The sequence below is a fragment of the Gallus gallus genome, chromosome 1 (genome assembly GCF_016699485.2).
Source record: "Gallus gallus isolate bGalGal1 chromosome 1, bGalGal1.mat.broiler.GRCg7b, whole genome shotgun sequence".
Taxonomy (NCBI): Eukaryota; Metazoa; Chordata; class Aves; order Galliformes; family Phasianidae; genus Gallus; species Gallus gallus.
Genome location: NC_052532.1, coordinates 30,494,336 through 30,512,394, shown reverse-complemented (window position 1 = coordinate 30,512,394; position 18,059 = coordinate 30,494,336). Strand labels below are relative to the sequence as shown.

At 39.5% G+C, this 18,059-nt stretch overlaps 1 protein-coding gene across 1 annotated transcript in view; it reads left to right on the top strand.

Annotated features, from left to right (window-relative positions):
* NELL2 (neural EGFL like 2) overlaps positions 1-18,059 on the top strand; it is a 143,487-nt gene that overhangs the window by 113,104 nt on the left and 12,324 nt on the right. The window contains exon 16 of the mRNA NM_001030740.2: positions 12,672-12,812. Within this exon, the coding sequence (NP_001025911.1) occupies positions 12,672-12,812 (141 nt within the window). The remainder of the gene's footprint in view (positions 1-12,671; positions 12,813-18,059) is intronic.

The following is an 18,059-nucleotide window of genomic DNA, read 5'->3' as shown; positions in this document are numbered from 1 at the left end:
CAAGCAGGTGAGATCCTGCTGACCTTCTGGGCTGCATGCTGCTGTTGGCACCGCAGCCATGTGGGGTGGTGGTGGCAGGTCCCCATGCAGCCCAGGCACCTGGCTATAATGAAGTGAGTGAGGAGGGATGCTGGATATGCTGTGTCCCCCCTCACTGTTGGGCTTAGAGGCATGTGTGCCCTAGCCTGGCCACTGCTACTTATCATCCTTGAGTTATTGTGAGTGGTCCTGATTTTCTTAATAAGTCTCCTGACATCCTGTTCTATGGAAGCTGTGGTCTTTTTGGCTATGGCTGAATGTAGTTGCCGACATGAAGTTCTCAGTATCCTGTTTAAATGGTTTAACTTAAACTTGTGACAGCAAATATCTAACTGCATGTTCTATTCTCAGCATCCGACTCTGAATTAAGAACCGTTCTGAATTACTGCACGCACCTGCATTTAATTAATATTTTCTGCAGTTTTCATTTCAGCAGAAAGAGACAGGATGCAGATGCTAAAAATAATGAAATGACTTTGCTGAGGATGCTGAAACATCTTTGCTACTTAAAGCCATTACCCAGCTCCCACAGGCTGGGTAATGAGTGGTCTGCTGTGTGGGCTTGGCCTTCTCAAAGATGGTTTTTGCATGTGAATTACTTATTGCAGAGACAAGAATAATGATCTTTGAGCTATCCTTGGTTTATCAAGATAATGCAAATTACTAGTCTGTTCAGTGATGCTAAACCTTACTCTATATTATTCCATTTTAAATGCCCACTTACTGTAGGAAAAGCAGATCGTAACATGATGGCCCAAATTATGGGAATCATTAATTTCTATGTCTGCTTTAGGCATAACAGCTAAATCTACTTTAAAAAAGTGTTTCTATGATAATTCTCAATGCCTTCCATTCACTTCCCTTTTTCTTTTTTTCTTGCCTCAATTTCACATAAACTGTTTGTTATAACAGTAATTCTCTGAACATGAACTTCCACATTTCTTGCTTGACAATCTTTTTATTCTTTGATTAGAGTATAATATATTGATCTACTTCTAACTCATGATTAATAAGAAGAAATACCCTCAGTAACACAGACTGACTGTTCCAGGCAGATGGGCCTCATCTGTACTCCATCAAATCTGAAGTTCCTGGAAAGCCTCTGAAAAGTCTTATTTGGCTTCTCTGGAGCAGAGTGCAAAGTGACTTTCGGTTTCTGTTTTTTTTTCCTACACTCCTGTGATATGCTTTTCATAAACTTATGAGGTTGGAAGCTATCATATTCACAGCACCTATTCTGTCCAGTGGCTTTTTTCATGTTATACATATGGTTAAACAAAGAAAAAAAGTATAAATAAAGAAGCAATTTATTTATATTGCTCATCCGTTTTGGTTTCTAGGTAAACCTGATAAAAATAACTGCTTTCCTAACTGATCTTCTTCCTCATGCTTTCATCTCACCAAAACTGGGCCTTGTACTGTGCGGATACAAATTGGTATAGCTCTTTTGACATATACACTGCTGTGCTGTTTTGATGAGCTGTATGCCTGGTCTTTCATCTTTGCACATGATCCACTTTTGCTAACTCTGTGAAGTAACAATAATGACTGTTTGTAATGAGTCATCCTAAAATGTCCATTTGGACTGAATCATTGTTGCCATTGATGATCAAGACTGACCATGGTATCTCTGACCAAAACTGAGAAAAACAAGGACCATGAAACATGTTGTTGAATTAGGAATGCTTTATATATTCTTGAAGTCAGGCCTTGGGTGAGCAGGAATCCTATTAGAGTTTAGCTGGAGGAACTATAATATGCAATATGTTCATAGCTTTATTCATAAATCATCTGCCTCCTCCACAACTAATTACGATTCTAAGTGAATGGCTGCCCAGTCCAAAATGCATGAAAACAAAACAAGCTGTTACTAATGCTTTTACCTCTAAGAAATAATGAATACACTATGGTTTAATAAAAGTCAAGATAGGGATGATTTCTAAAAAAGACTGTACCCTCATAAGGATCTCAAGTGTGATGCATCTGTATAATCTATTCAGATGTGTTTGTGAAAAATTTGTTGAGATCACCTAGCTTAAAGTCACTGCCAAACATCTGATATATTACATCTTATGGAACTCTGTGCACTAAATAGGCGAACACTGCAGTCACTCCTTTTTTTTAATTGAGCATTGGTTGCTCTTATGAGCATTAGCAGAATGACAGGAATATACACTGGCAGTTACTAAGTAGAGGCAAAGGCTTTAACTCTCTCCTGGCTGTACCTCTCTTTTAGCTGGCACCTTCTCTAACGCTGAAGTCTTGTGGAGGCAGGGCAGAGAGCAGCATGCAGAATGCATGATGCAGAAATTGGCTTTGCTCAAAGGGTTTGTAGGAGGCAAAGGGCAGGTCCCTCTCTCCCTCTAAAACATACTCAAATGAAGAGGTGAAGGTTGAAGGAAGGGGTCAGAATTAATCCAGACACAAGATGAAAGCTCACAGACAAATTACATTCCGTGAGAAGAACATTCCAAATTTGTGGGGAATATTTATAAGTTGGGAATTCAGTAAACAGTAAATACAGTGTAAAGTCTGAGCAATGATCTGGTAGGTAATAGGTTACAAATGCAGGTTGTCTGGGCTGTGATCACCTCTCTGTCCCCTTTGACTTGTCTGAGATTTCTCTTACGCGTATAAATTCATATAACGAGTATAAACTGGTTAAAGTTTCTTTTTCCTCCCTTGGCCCAAAAGAACTCAAAAGATCATTTTCAGAGAGAGCAAGAAAAACTTGCACAGAGTTTCTGCTGAGACTCTTTGCCAAGAAAATCAACATGCATTTATTTTCCTTAGGGGGAAAAAAATAAATTAATGGATTTGAAGGATTTTATTCTTAAAGAGCTTATGAATCTTGAGCATGTAACATTTACAGACTAAGAGCAACTTTAGATTGAGAAAGTACTGTCACTAGGAAGAAAAAATCATACAGCATAATTCATAAAAGTCTATCAAAGGATTAATGAATGTCAGCTGAATTGTTATTATAATTAATAATTCCATCAAATTTCATCTAACCATGTGCTAATAAAAGCTGAATCTTCATATTCATAAACAGGTTAGCCTCTCCCATAGCTCCTGTTCCCTGGTGTGGGGCTGTTTCCCAAACATCGTTCCCTGTACAAGAAAAAGCAGCGAGCTGGTACAATGCTTTCTCCCCTTTTTACAGATGTGGAAGTCAAGACACATGGGGAAAGTTGAATAGGTGACAAAGCTTGCATAAAAAGGCAGTGGCAGATGTCCGGATAAGACATAGGTCATCTCATTTCTGCTCCTTTACTCGAATATGTCAACATCTGAGAGAAGACAGGCCTTTTTTTTTTTTTTTTTCATTGTATTTTTACAAAGAGGGAATGCAGTCAATTCATAGAACTGGAGAATAGATATATACTTTTGGCTTTCAAAAAGGACATATTCTAAAATTGCTAGCTCATTAAATTGCAGGAAAAAAAGGTTAAAAAGTTGTCTATGAGAAGAAACAAATGAGATCTGCAGCAAGCTAGCAGAAAAGCCTGTGTTCTGCAAATGAAATGTATTTTACTTGACTGCTGTGTCAGGAAGGGAAGTCACCCTGGTCCCATTTACCAGCTGATTTTTGTCTTGGATATGAAAAATCAGCTCAAAAACAAACAGTGAGGCATTGGCTAGTGACTTTAGAAGGCTGGGAAGTTTTTCTTTGTTTCACATTTTTGTTTAGATTCATTCACAGAGTACCTCTTTGACAGAAATTAAATAAAATGCCAATAGAGTTTGGTGAATGTTCTGGATTTAGGAATGAAACCTACTTACTTAGCTCTTTGTAGTCTAAGATGCTTTGCTGTTTTTCCCTTCTGTATCTTTTTCTTTCTTCATCTGCCTTTCCTGACACACTTTCTTGGGTGTATATAATTTCTTTCATGCCTCAGAGTCCCTGTCAGTTTTAAATAACAAAAGACGTTTCTTTTTTCTCTTCTAGAGCCAAATATGCGTACTTACATTATATTTTCTTTAGCCTCTTGAAACACTACAATCCCGTATGTAACAGCTTAAAAAATCGAAAGACTTGGAAAGTGCTACAGAAAAAGAGGAGACAGGAAGTTTTGTTCTTTATTAAAAACATCAAAATGTATCCACTACTTAGCTGTTAGTTCTGCAGAAAAGAGCCTCCTTTACAAAATACGAAACCTAAAATTTCAATTAGGTTCTTAAAATACAATGAGCTATAAATAGAATATGAATAGTTCAGCTGGGCAGCATTATAATAGAATGTCCTTCTGTTATACAAGGGAAATGGAGATAGCCTTCATAATTCACTGTAGGATCTCTCTTTTATGAATTATGAGACATTTAACTATTAGTGGAATTAAAATCTATTACACTGCCAGTCATTGCACCATACCCTTGTGGAGCCCTTCCTCTTGCTGTCAGCATGAGGGAGTGTGCAATCTCTGCAGACATTTTGCAATGATATGTGTAGAGCCCAAGCAAAGAAAAGGCTCTTTTTTTTTTTTTTTTTTTTTTTTCTGCTGTAGTTCAGCAGTTGTGTACAGTTTCTACTTGATTTGATGCGGCATGAGCAGCAATGTAAATTAGTGGTCATGGGTATGTGAACTGTGAATCATGTTAACAAGTCACTGGCAGGGAGATAAAAGGAATAATGTTATAAAATTATGAACCCTTCTAAAGGGTAGAAGACCCAGCAGAAGACCAAGTTCAGATCAGGGTGTTAGATCAGGCCCTAGCCAAAATTTCGTGTTGAACTGAACTGAATCATTGGAAAATTACTGTAGTCCATACCAGAGCTGAACCCAAACAAAGCTGAGAACATGCTGGTTGGATCCTAGGTTCAAACATATAGATTGAGTTCTTACAACTCACTGTTATGACTGAGAAAACTGAGAGGTCTGCAGAGCCTTCCTTCTCACCTTTAGGAAAGAGCGAACATCTGGCTAAAGTAGATCTTCTTTCTTGGGACAAATTAATCTAGCCCTTTAGTATCCAGAAGCCAACATGTTTAGAGAGTAGCATGAGTGTGTTAGTTCAGTTCCTAACATTTGCAAACAGAGCTGCAGCACCTCCAAGCATTGGTATGCATCTAAAGTAGCTTTGTCATTGTATGTCAAGGTACAGAAGTGCTTTTTCTATCTTGAAGAAAATAGTTACTTTTTCAAGAAAGGGCAAACAGGGAAATAGAAGAGTGTATTACAGTTAAGGTGCTGTTCTGAGAATTATGGACAAAGTGAAAGCAACCCCACACCCCACCGTTAATGTCTAAGAATAGGAATCCAGTACCTCTCAGTTAGCCTAACTTTCTAATGGGGATTACACAATTTGTTTCACAGAACCTCATTGAAACATACATTCTTCTTTTTTAACTATTCATGCATGCGCCTAGTTCATCATGGCTAATTAGGTGTTCTGAATTATCATCTTCAATTGCTACAAATGTCACATCTTTTGATGATATTGGATGTTTAATGAGTAACTGTCATAGTCTCAGTTATCTGTGGGGCCCGTGATTGATCAATTTTTGACAACAAAGAATTGTTAACAGGGCTGCATGGTGAAGCAGTCAGTGGAAAATTCCCTTTCATAATGTTTCTATCTAATTTTGGAGCACCGCCACTGCCACACATGAAATAACAACACAATTCAATTTCTTTTTGCTGGCATTTAGCAGGACATATGGGGGTGTGCAGAAATCAATGGGGGATCGGGAGTCTGGAAAATTACATACTTGAAGAATTAATGAACTATAATTCCGTATTACATCCTCAATCACATTTTGCTTCCTTTTCATTAATGGAACTAAATTAGTTTTCCATGGACAGGGTACTTTAAAAAATGCAATCGTGCTCTTGCGAGAATTAAAAGAAAAAACATTTTAAAGACCCTGTTTTTACTATAGTTATTTTTTCATGCATCATAGCAGTTAGAAATATGCAGTGAAGAACATATCTGCAGCACTGACAACCTGTTGGAGTAGTTTTTAATGTGATAATTCTAACTCCAACTCTAGTTTCCTGCCCTTTGTGGCAGAGTATGGTGTTAAAGCGGCTCAGACAGAATTTCTGCAAGAGTCTGAGCAATGCTGAGACATAGACATAAGAGTGGCGACTCCAAAGGCATTCAAAATACCTTTTCCCCTGCACCCACTACCCAGGAAGAGGAAAGTCCATGGTCTTCACTGTTCTCTGAAGGCTTTATCTCAGATAACTGATGTTTCTAATGCTATATCAAGTCCTTTAACTCATGGAATTATGGTATTCTGATGTAAAATTGTGGGTAACTCTGTGCTATGTTTTCCACAGTTCAATGGGAACTCTGATGGGAGGGTTCATACAATGCAAAGCATATACAAGTACTCAAGATACTATAACATATATTTAAAGAATTAGTGGAAGCTGAAAAAATCAAAGCAAGATTGTAAGCACAAGCAGGCTCTAGAACACCCATTAATGAAGGAAGAAAGAACTCCTTTGGGAGTCAGCAGCAGTGTTAGAAGAAAGATGATCAGACTTTACAAAACATATTTAAAAGGCATTCTAAATAACTTTGGATTATGGTATAACTGGTATCTTTCTGGACTATTACAGCAGCATAAGCTTCTGTATTCTTGCTTTTGTTAGAAAAAATTCTTCCATCTAATATGTATATGCATGCAGTATATGGGAATGTAGTGGGATGGAAATCCCCAGAGCTGATATTTTAACAAGAGACGATAGCTCCGGTATATTGAGCTAGTTTTAAGCTCTTATAGTTCTCCACTGGGACCTGTTTTCTCCATAAGATCTCAACTCAGAGGTCCGATTAAACAGCAGAGTCTTCCCAACTATCTTCACATTAGAAATCTGCTATAACATGAAAACCAACACAAACACTTATCTCTTTTTCAATATGGGACTACTGTAGAGATAATGAATCCTTCTCAAAGCTACTGAGTTTTGACAGCAGATACATTATTCAGCACAGTGAACTTCTATTTTGTCCTACTCAGTAAGGCGTTTTCCCCCTTGCATGCATATTTACTATAAAGATCAGATAACCCAGACATCTTAATCCTACTGGGCATTCTGTTATCTGAGCATGAGTTTGAATAGCTGGGGCATGTTCTTTTGTACGCAAGTCAGACATAACATCCTTGAAAATGCATTGACAAATGCAAAAGCATATCAGAGTCTTGACTGTTCCTCATGTACCCAGGAAAAAAAACACCGAGGACTTATCTTTTTCAACATCTTATTGGTACCCTAAGCAAATTCTTTGGTAACATGTTTCTGAAGGGATTTTTCTTTCGGAGTACATGTATTTTATTTCTGGGAATGGGATGCGGGTGGCTCTGGAGGTTAGTAGGATGGAAAAGCTGTTGCCTTTGAAATGAGATCTCAAGTTTAGCCTGAGACCGTAGTGAATGAATGTTACAGAAGTTGCTGGCTGCTCATTAAGCCTTATAAATATATCCAGTGATAATAACCCAATTAGCACTGGGAGAGATTACTGCAACTGAGAGTCTATTAATTGGCATTCTTAGCTGAGTGCCATGTGTGTACTGTCCCAGAAAAACTTCCATGATAGATAGAAACAACTAAATTCTAAATATTCACAGCTTTGAATATGTGGTGTCTCCTTCTTAATGGCAGAAGGCTGCTGGACCTTTTGTTTGTATCAACCTGGATACAGCAGTTTGTGAAAGAAAGAACTTTTAGACTAAACTGCTCTGTGTCTCTAACTTTGTTCTTGATAGTGGCATGTAGGCTTTTCTGAGAGGAGGATTTGGTGATTAATATTTCAGTCTTGAAATGAGTAATGTAAAATGGCATAGCCATACCCCATTTCCCATCACACCATGGGTCTTTGTTGAGTGCAGCTTGACCACATTAGAGGGCTTGGTCCAATTGCTGGATGAAAGAGTATTGCTAGCTTTCAAATTGGCAATTTTATACCACTTTCCATCTTCAAAAGCTCTTATTATACAGAAATTCTCTAATAATATTCATCAGACTGCTAGCTTTCCTTTTTTTCTTACTGTACCAGTGAATAAGTTGCTAATGATCTTATTTTGCTCTTCAGGGAGCAGGGTTTTCTCAGTCTCCCCAAGAGCAAGGGTGTAATAGCTGAAACTGATGCTACAGTTCAGGAAATGAGTGATTATGAAGTATAAAGAATGTGATTTGGAAGAGCATTTTTTCATGTCCAGGGGAACTAGGTGTATACAGCACTCAGTTACTTTCAAAATGTGTCAGTGTATCTGTTGTATTAAAGCGAGGCTTCAGTTTGCAAAAAGGTTGAGAGTTTTCTTCTGGTTGAAAAATGGGAAGCAAAATATGGAAATAACCAGGCTGACTGATTTAAGCTTAGAAAAATGCACAGGAGAAAAACAGTCTTTGAAAACCAAATCCTGTGCAACGTAAGTGTGCAATAACAAGTTACCCTGTTTGGTGACAGTGTGGTGTGTGCGGCATTGCTGTGAGTGCATCCATGAGTTACATCAGATAAAGAGGGGTCTTTGTGTTCCTCGTGTTCTGTGGGCACATCAATATCACACATCTGTGCTCTGAAGACAGTGCTTCAAGAGCTGGAACCACAGATCTCCTGCCATGCAGTGCCCTGGGGTGGGAACACAGCCAGCACAGTGGGTGCTGCTGCACAGCTGCCCTCCCTCCTGGTATGAAGGTTCCATCCACAAACCAGCTTGGTGCTGCTTTCTGTTCCAAACCTGGTTCCTCACATGAGTGACGTGGCAGATTTTTCATGTGCTTATTTGAAAAGGAAAAGGAGAAAAATAGAGAAAATACTGCCTCTGTGACAGTCAGTAGGAATTGTTTCATAAATTCAGGGCTGGGATTAGACCATTTGCTCTGGAACATAAGACAAATGAGATTCTCTATTACCTCCTGGACGGAGATAGCTTTCCTTCTTCCCCCCCCCCCCCCCCCCCGGCAGCTTCTTATAGGTAGCTGAAGAGGAGAACTTGCAAACTGAGAATAAGAGTTTTGTCTGTCTACTTACAAATGTCACTACCTCCTAATGAAACGAAGCACATACCTCCTCTTCTTGCACTTAAAAATCTTAATTTTTTTCAGAAGTGAAAACAGAAAGCCCTTTCAGTAACTTCCTTCAATAGAGCAGTGTTTCGTTTTTATGCCTTTCTAGTACAGCATCAAACAGAACTTCATTAGTCTGGTTAGTGTTCCATATAGCCCACTGATATACCATAGCCACTGGCCAAGCAAAACTTCAATCAGTTTTTATTCTGTTGTCAGCTCACACCTCTGACTGAGCAGCTGCAAGATGATTCATCAGAGAATGTTTCATCAGAGGACAAAAAAAAAAAATCATTTCTGGCTGCTTTTTCCATACTAATAAGATCATTTCAGTTGTAGATACTTCTATGGCACTTCCTGAGCTCTGCTATGCCCATTTGAAAATAGAAATCCTTTTATCCAAGTGTCAAGAAAATTTTCCATGAAATCAGTGCTTTGGCTCTGCAAAATAAGTTTCTGCTGCAATTACTTGTTTAACACAGTTGTGACTTTACCTGAGTTTTGTCCCATTACAGAGAAAGTCTCTGCTAGAACTACGGTGAAAGTAAGTTGGGATATTTAGCATGAAATTTCATGTGTGAGGAACATCTATGTTCTGAAACCTACAACACATGCCATATTTTCCTAACAATTTAGTAGTGAAATTGTTTTTGATTGACTATATTTGCTGTGATACCATGTAAGGAATAGTGAATTATTCACTACTGGTGCAGAAATGTTTCCGATTGAATGGCTTAGGCAAACAAACTGAGAACAATCTGATGTTTCTTAAAGACTGACGGTGTGCTTCCTTGATGCTATTTATGGTAGGCATTCCCACATCACTCCACTCCACTTTGCATGCAACCATAACAAAACTAGAAGAGTGTATTTCTTTGTTTATTGGCATCTGTAAAAGCATTTCATCTCAAGTAATGTTTCTTGTGATATGAGTTTGTCAGCCAGTTCACAAATAAATACAGAAAAGCTACCTTTCTTGTCAGTTTACCAATACTGACGTGACATTCAAGGCTTGTTTTTCTGAATAATCAGCAAGAGAGATCAGCAGAATATGTTCAGTCTGTGCCTGCTATACTGTGCTCACAATTATAAAATGTAGAGATTCAGAAATAAATTGTTCTGAAGAGAGGAGCATAGCCCTTCTTAAATTCATATCTGTTACTTTAACCTGAATAACACCCTATCCTCCACCTCACTACCAATAACTTCCACCTTCCAGAGGAAGACTGGAGGCAGAGGAAGACACATGCAGTATCTTAGTGCATGTTATTGAGTAGCATTAAGAAGCAGTCATGTGCTTCGCTGATTCTCTGGGCTTTGTGGCTCTGAAACATGCCCAACAAGTTATATTGTGCTGAGCAGATAGTCCCGGGCCTTTAGGTTAACTTACAGTCTGTCCTCCTGGACGTGTATATGCCAGACTGTATATTCCCCCATGGTAAGCAATATTCTAGAAAGTAGACCTTCCCTTCCCTTCCCTTCCCTTCCCTTCCCTTCCCTTCCCTTCCCTTCCCTTCCCTTCCCTTCCCTTCCCTTCCCTTCCCTTCCCTTCCCTTCCCTTCCCTTCCCTTCCCTTCCCTTCCCTTCCCTTCCCTTCCCTTCCCTTCCCTTCCCTTCCCTTCCCTTCCCTTCCCTTCCCTTCCCTTCCCTTCCCTTCCCTTCCCTTCCCTTCCCTTCCCTTCCCTTCCCTTCCCTTCCCTTCCCTTCCCTTCCCTTCCCTTCCCTTCCCTTCCCTTCCCTTCCCTTCCCTTCCTTTTTTTTTTTAGCCATCTGTGGGCATACAAGTGAATACCAGCGGATAAGGCACAGACTGCAAACCAGCCTCTTCTCACTACAGCAACATAATTTCCATTGATCTTCCTCTGATCTCTCTAACCCTCTTGAAGTCCCGCTGGCCCCGGTTGCTCACAAGAAAAAGGCCAGAGCTTATTCTGAGTTAGAGAGAGACACCCAGAGCAGCTAAAGGTTGCAGGGATTTGGTATTGCTCAGTCCTGCAGCAGGACTACATACATGATTATCCTGCACTTCACAGTGGAGTTGAAAATCTTGTTTTAAACCAATAGAGAGTTAGGACTTAATTTGTGGTAGACAAAGCAGCAAAAATATGTGCCTAGTGCAATATTCTGGTAGGGGTGCTGGTCATTTTCATTCTCATAAATACTGGTGACGTACACAAGGAGCATCTGGTCAGAAAGGCAGATGATAGAAAATCAGGCTGATGCAATAACAGAAATCCCTAATGGAATTTCCTGAACTAACTACAGAGCTTTAAAAATCAGCATGCTCATAGTATGGCTGTGAGGTTACTCCAAGGAGTAGCCTTTCAATATGAAAAACTGTGCCAGAGGTTATTTAGCATGTGAATAAAATACTCAGGACACATCCTGCATACTTTCCTGGCACATGTAAGAAAATGTAACTCACCAACAAAGGTGGATGTCTGAGCGATACCTTACGGTGTGTGTAGGCATCCCCCACAATACTCAGCAACTTCCTTTCCTTCAGATATGACACTGAGTATTTTGGATGGATAAACCAGCCTTTAAAAAAAGCAAACAATGAAACAAACAACAGCAACAAACCAAACATCTTTATTTTTAGATGGATTTCATAGGAGAGTAGAGTGAGTATATCTTTATCACACACAGTTGTATCCTCAGCAAGAGATCTGGGCCCTTATTGAAGCTCATGATTAATTTTTCTCATCCACTTTATATTGTGAAAGTAACAGATATCGTAAGTGCAAGCTATCCCTGTTTGATTAAATATTCCTGAAAGTCCATAACTGTTAATTAATACTGGGACCTGCTCCTTAATATGACTTACTGCTTAACTGAAGACATTGGAAATGAACATCTGACATAGTTCTCTACTGAATACGTGAGTTCAGGTGTCTGAAGGATGACAATCTATGGTGGATTTTGGATCTTGCAAGTGTGTCCAGACATCCATTCCACTGTGGGTTGTTAGTGTAAAGCTTAATCAGTATAAGTTTTTCTATAAGAAATGAGCATTGCAAAGGAGTTACTGGGAGGAGGAGAACGTCCTGTGTTTCACCTTCAGGATCCAAGCCTTGGTTTGGAATCACAGCTGCTCTCTTTGACAGTGAGAGAGAACAGTGCTGAGTGTCAGCAGTGCTGGTGTAAGTTAGTGGGAAGTCCTGCTGACTTAACAGTGGTGTTACTGGGAACATGAGCAAGGATGGCAGTAAAGATTTAATGTTTTGACATGGTGTTGGAAATAAGTTTTATCAGGCAGCCTGTACTCAGCAAAAGGGTTCTTCTTATCTGAAGTGGGATCCAATTCCTTTCTTCATACTGTGGACAGTTTACAAAGATGATATATTACTGAGCATATACTGTGATTAAATGAGTTGCTAATATATAAACATTAAATTGGGATTAGCAGAACTCCAGCTAGCAGGGCCAACTTTATTAGCCAAGACCTTCTGTGGGAATGATTCACGGCGCTGCAACAAATAACTCTAGAAATCTAAGTGGCAATAATCAAAATACATCCGTGAAACACCAGATAAGTTGTTCTTGCATCAGATGAATACAGCAATTTCCTCTGTGTGAATTTTCTTCTTTTCTGTTTTTCTTCTGAACCAGACATTGATGAATGCTCTGATGGCTTTGTGCAGTGTGACAGCCGTGCTAATTGCATCAATCTGCCAGGGTGGTACCACTGTGAATGCAGGGATGGCTACCATGACAATGGGATGTTTTCACCAAGTGGAGAATCCTGTGAAGGTCAGTGTCTAAGAAGGGTGGGGTGTTATGACTTGCATTACGGTGGTGTCCGGTATCTCCTGCTGTTGTGGACAAATGTTGTCATAGGTACTGTATCAATGACAGTTAAACCTTGACCCAAAGAAATCGTAGTCAAAACAAGCGTTGTAAGCAAAAGGCAAAAGAAAATAAAATATGAATATTCCTAACACTAGGTGGTGGATTAGTGGCTATTTCTATGACTTGCTAAGATAATATGTATTCAGGCACAGTGCTTAGAACAGTCTCATGGGACCTAAATCACTTTCTATGCGTTAGTGCTTTCCCATGGGCTGGTAGCATGCACTATAATCTATTGCTCCAGGGTGATCTGTTTGTATGTCAGATTCTGAGACAGAAATGAGCCTCAATCCAGACCTCAGTTCTGCTTCACTCCTTGTACACTGAAATAGCATATGATGAAGAGACTTCCTGCTTCAAAGGATATTTTTGTGGCCCTGACACCCTCACCCACACTCTGGTCAATACTGGGGTGCTTCTCCTGTGCAGAGAATAACTTCTCTTAGAGAGCTGCAATTTGAAGAACAACCGTATAAAATGGGAAGTGCAGTGGACTTGGGGATGGGGCAAGACATGGGGTGTAGGGGATGAAAGGTCGACAGGGACAAGTAGATGGGAATGGGATGGTTTTCTTTGATTATGAACGATGCTATAGAGAACAGCAGGTTAGTACACAGCTATTTTCACATGTGGATTTCTTAGTATGAAAAGTCCTTCCTCTTTTAAAAGCTGTTTTTCTTCAATAAGAGAACAAACCGGTCTGTTTTGCCATGGACTACTTAGGACAAAATTGGGAGTCTTTCTACCTTGTGTCTGTGAATGCTTAAGTATTCAGTGCTCAATGTAAGCTTTCCCATCTTACTGTTTAAACTCACATTGGTGGGCTGCATCAGTCTCAAAGGGAAAGAATTGAATTAATTTCACTAAGGCAGACACACAGACAGTTTTCAAGCAGTGAGAATGACCTTTTCAGTATCCCCATCATCAATACTTTATTTCAACACATTTTCACCACAGCTGAAAGTCTGTATTCCCAGGAGGAATCAGCAATTTGAGTCAGCCGCTGCTTTTGTAAGTCCAACTTTCTTTGTCAAGAACAAGCTAAATGTCAGTGTTAGCTGGCCAGGTGTTAAGACAGGAAAGTGCAAGGACTTCTGGAGAAGTTGTGATCCCTCTGATCACATCATCACTCTTCTGTCACTTGTGGCACAGGAACGTTCTGGCCAGGCATTTATGGGAAAGTTCTCAATAGCCCAAGCTTTATCTTAACATCAGTATGAGATCTGTCTTGTGGGCTGAACATGGTGGTGTGACATGTGTCATCTCAAGAAATATGAACTGAAGAATGAAGCCAAAAGTATGAGGTTTTTAATAGTGCCTCTGTTAAGATGTGCGCAAACAAACAGCAATTAAGGAACAATTTCTGCTCAAAGGAAAAGCCAAGAAAGAATAACTATGCAGATTGCTACGTGTATGTAGAAGGGACAATTATTTAGCATGTTCTTGCTTTTATAGGACTGAAGTCTGTGACACTGTGTCTTAAACAGAAAATAAAACTTGGAGGATTTGCCTTAAATTCATTACAGTTTGGAAAGCTGAACTTTCAGTAGCAGAGTACAGTAGTATGAAAGCAATTGCTTCCTCCCTTGTCAGATCTTTCCACTGTGAGATTCCTCTACTTAAAGACAATCTGGCAGTTTCTTGTGTCACTTCTCCAGTATCCCCTATGTGAGAGGTGATTAGACTCTGATTGGTGGACGACCTTTCTGACACTGTAACACAGGAATATCCTCTGTGCTGTACTAATCTCAGATTTCAAACCTTGGTTCTCTACTTGCTGCCTTCAGCTGTATGAGCTTCCTGCTGCATCCAGGCCCACTGTCTTCTATGGCCTTCTATGGCCTTCGTGCAAATACCACAGCTTGGAGAAATGTAGAAAGAACAGTGCAGGCTTGCAGAGAGGAGGAACTGGTCTCACCTTACTTTCTTAGTGGAACAAAGAATTTAAGCCTCCTGGGTATTAGGAGATATTCTTTGAGAGCTTGTAGATTTTGCTTTCTAAGCAGTCTACTTCAATACAGCATTTATACAGACTGCATAATAGGTTTGTTGTCTTTGGCTTATCTTCAGTGAATTTTAGTTGCTTTGAAGAAAGTTCCCTCTTTCTCCGGAGAAAACCTTTTAAAGCCAAGAAAGTGTGGGCTCAAATATTTTATTTCTTAATTGTTCTATATGTTCTGCCTCAAATCTGGGTCTGTCTGTGTTCCCTGAATGCTTGCCAATAGTACTACAGAGTTCTGTGTACAGAGTTCTGATCACAGAGTTCTGTGATCGGTGTTAGTCACAGTGTTTCCTTCAGCAAAGCCTCCAGTTTGAAAGATTCAGATGGAAACATTTCTGTTAGGAGGCAGAGGAGCATTTCCTTAAGAACTTTATTTTAGCAGAATACCCAGACTGCACCTTTCTTTAGGAAATGGTCCAGCAGGATATGCTACTAAAAATTTCTGTCTGGTGTTGGAGTCCTTGGTAGCATTAGACTTCATCAGTGCCTGAGATAATTGTTGCGAAATTACCTATTTTACGCATATATTAGGCTTGGCCATGACAGCATCCTTGGCACTACTTAGAATATTGAGTATTTTGACTAATGCTGTACTTGAATGTAGAAATTTATAATCCTATTTCATTTGGTACCTGCAGGCAACAGAAGACCAGGAAATTCCTTTGCTATTAGTTTCGCTTCATGTTATACTCCCGGGTAGACCTGTAGTCTCAATACCAATTACTGGGAGAAGTGATGGGAAGTGCAGATGTAGGGCTTCAAACTCTTAGTAGCACTTGCTGCTTTTTCCTTTGGAAATATAATTATGTTATATATTATCTTTTTTCCCAGAAAAGCAGTGAAAGATCAGTTGCTTAGCCTTTGAGAACTGCATGGTTTGGGAAGTCTTAAATTTTATATATATATGTAAATATAGCATTCAGCATGGTATATTACCTAGTGCTCTCCTCCTCACCCCCCTGCAGCTTTTCTTTATAGTTTATTTACTCAGGCATATTGATGATCTGAAAGTTGTCTCTCATGTACCATTTCATAAAAGAGATGGTAGATATTGCAGCCTCAAGCTTCAATGCATTCAACAACTGAAACCACTGAGGGCCAAATCCTAAAATAAGTACATTTAGGCCTAGTTAACATTTGCTCTGCAGTTCTGTGTAAGTCCTGATTCCTTTGATTTTGTTACCTGCAATGCCTAAAAGCTTCTAAGATCAGCTAGAGGCTGTACTGGTTTTGTATCAGAAGTAGTGCAGATTATACCTCGTCAGCTGTTGTACATTTTGCATAATTCCATGTCAGAAGAGTAGCTCACCTAATTAATGAGCTCTCATTGGACTTGCCAAGAGTATCTGGCAGGTACCAGCTGTTGATACAGAATGTGGGTGCATAATATCTTCACTTTGGGCATGTATCGAATCCTTTAAATGAGAGAGGGGCAAATGAATGCATTGAAAAGTATTGATCTGGAATGTTCCAGCCAGTTCAAAAAGCATCTTTTTGTTGTTGTTGTTCTTGTTGCAAGGATTTATCTGCATGTAAACCTGCAGATTAGAATTTCTGTTTTGAAATGTCTTCTTATGTTCTTTCGTACCCCTGCTATGCTACCTCCAGTGTGATAGCACAGTCTGCCTGTCTGCGTGGAGGGCTGGGGCTCCCTGTGGACAGTTTTTTCCACAGCACAGAATAATCAGATATGGAGGTATACTGCAGGCTTCAGGATGCTCCCCATTCTTCAGCAATGAGCAAAATCTAAAATGGTCACTTGAATTTGGAAGGCAGAGCAATTGCTGACTTCTGAGATGTCTGAATTCATCTCAGTACATCCACTATATTAACTAATGCATGAGATTTGTGTTTGAAAAACCACTGTCAGTTTAGAGACCACACTTAGATATTTCTACAGTGCTTGTCATGTTTAACAGAGCTTTGTTATCGAAACCTCTTAAGGAGACAGGAAATAAAGAATCACTTCAGTGGGAAAACTTACTAGAACTCACAAATCAAGAAAATCCTTTTGTCTTTCTTCATGGTCACAGAATGTCAGCTATAAAAACTACAGGGAGAATTCCATTCCTTCCACCTCAAACAGAACTCTCAGCATTAAGGCTTCGTTTTGGTTTTGGGAACACAATCAGCAGCAGCGAGAAGGCAGATCTGGAGACGTCTTTAAATATTCAGGAGTGTGGGCAGAGTATGAAATTGGCAGAATTTCTGAAGTTTTATTAGAGGACTAATATAACAGAAGCCTGACCAATACATTTTGTGAGACAGTGATTTGAACATGTTTACTGTATCAGGAAACGTTTCTGTGAAGCTGGTTTAACCGGCATCTGAATTCTCAGTTCTTCATCTTCCACATCTGCTGAGCTCTCTGACAGCTGGCTTGCATGAAGTTGGAAATAAATTATTCATAATTCGCTTGCTCTTTGAAGAATGGTTGCATCAGTTAATAAATTTATTTGAGATAGACAAGGAGAGAAGCCAAACCTTCTTCTCAGAAGAGCTTTGCTTCTTTTTGCCTTAAGCAAAATGTATCTTGGTATCCTTGTACTATCACCCTGCTGAGGAGGCTGTTTCCTCCCAGAGCTAAAGTAAATGAGTGGCTTTCAGAGCATAGAAACCGCCCACCACCCCAAACCATCTTCCAACAGCGTATTTCTCAGAGATTGAGACATTCATCTTCTCTTTACATACATAACACTAACTGATATCAGAGTGATTCTGCCATGAAGATATGTCTGGGGAAATCAGGGTTTTTTTGGCTTAATGTGAATGCTATACATTTAAGTCTGGAGGGCTCATCTGAGGGGGAAAAGCTTCAGCTTTCCATCAGTTACATCAGAGCATGTCTCTGAGCCCTTTGTCACTATCTAGCAAGGTACACGGTTTCTTTTTTCTTCTAATAGTGCCTTGTTCTTGTTCCTTGTGAATTTATTGCTCTGATTTTCTCATCTGTTGTTATCAGTATTGTATTTGGATTGCTTTTTGCCCAAAAGAGTATTGTGCCACCATTTTCTGTAGTAGCTTCAAGATCACTCTCCATTAGAGATATGAAAGATTGATTTGACTTTTGAAAGGGCATTTCCCCATGTGTCTTATAACTGATTTCATCAATTGAATTTCATATTATCACTTAGTCGCTATTAAGA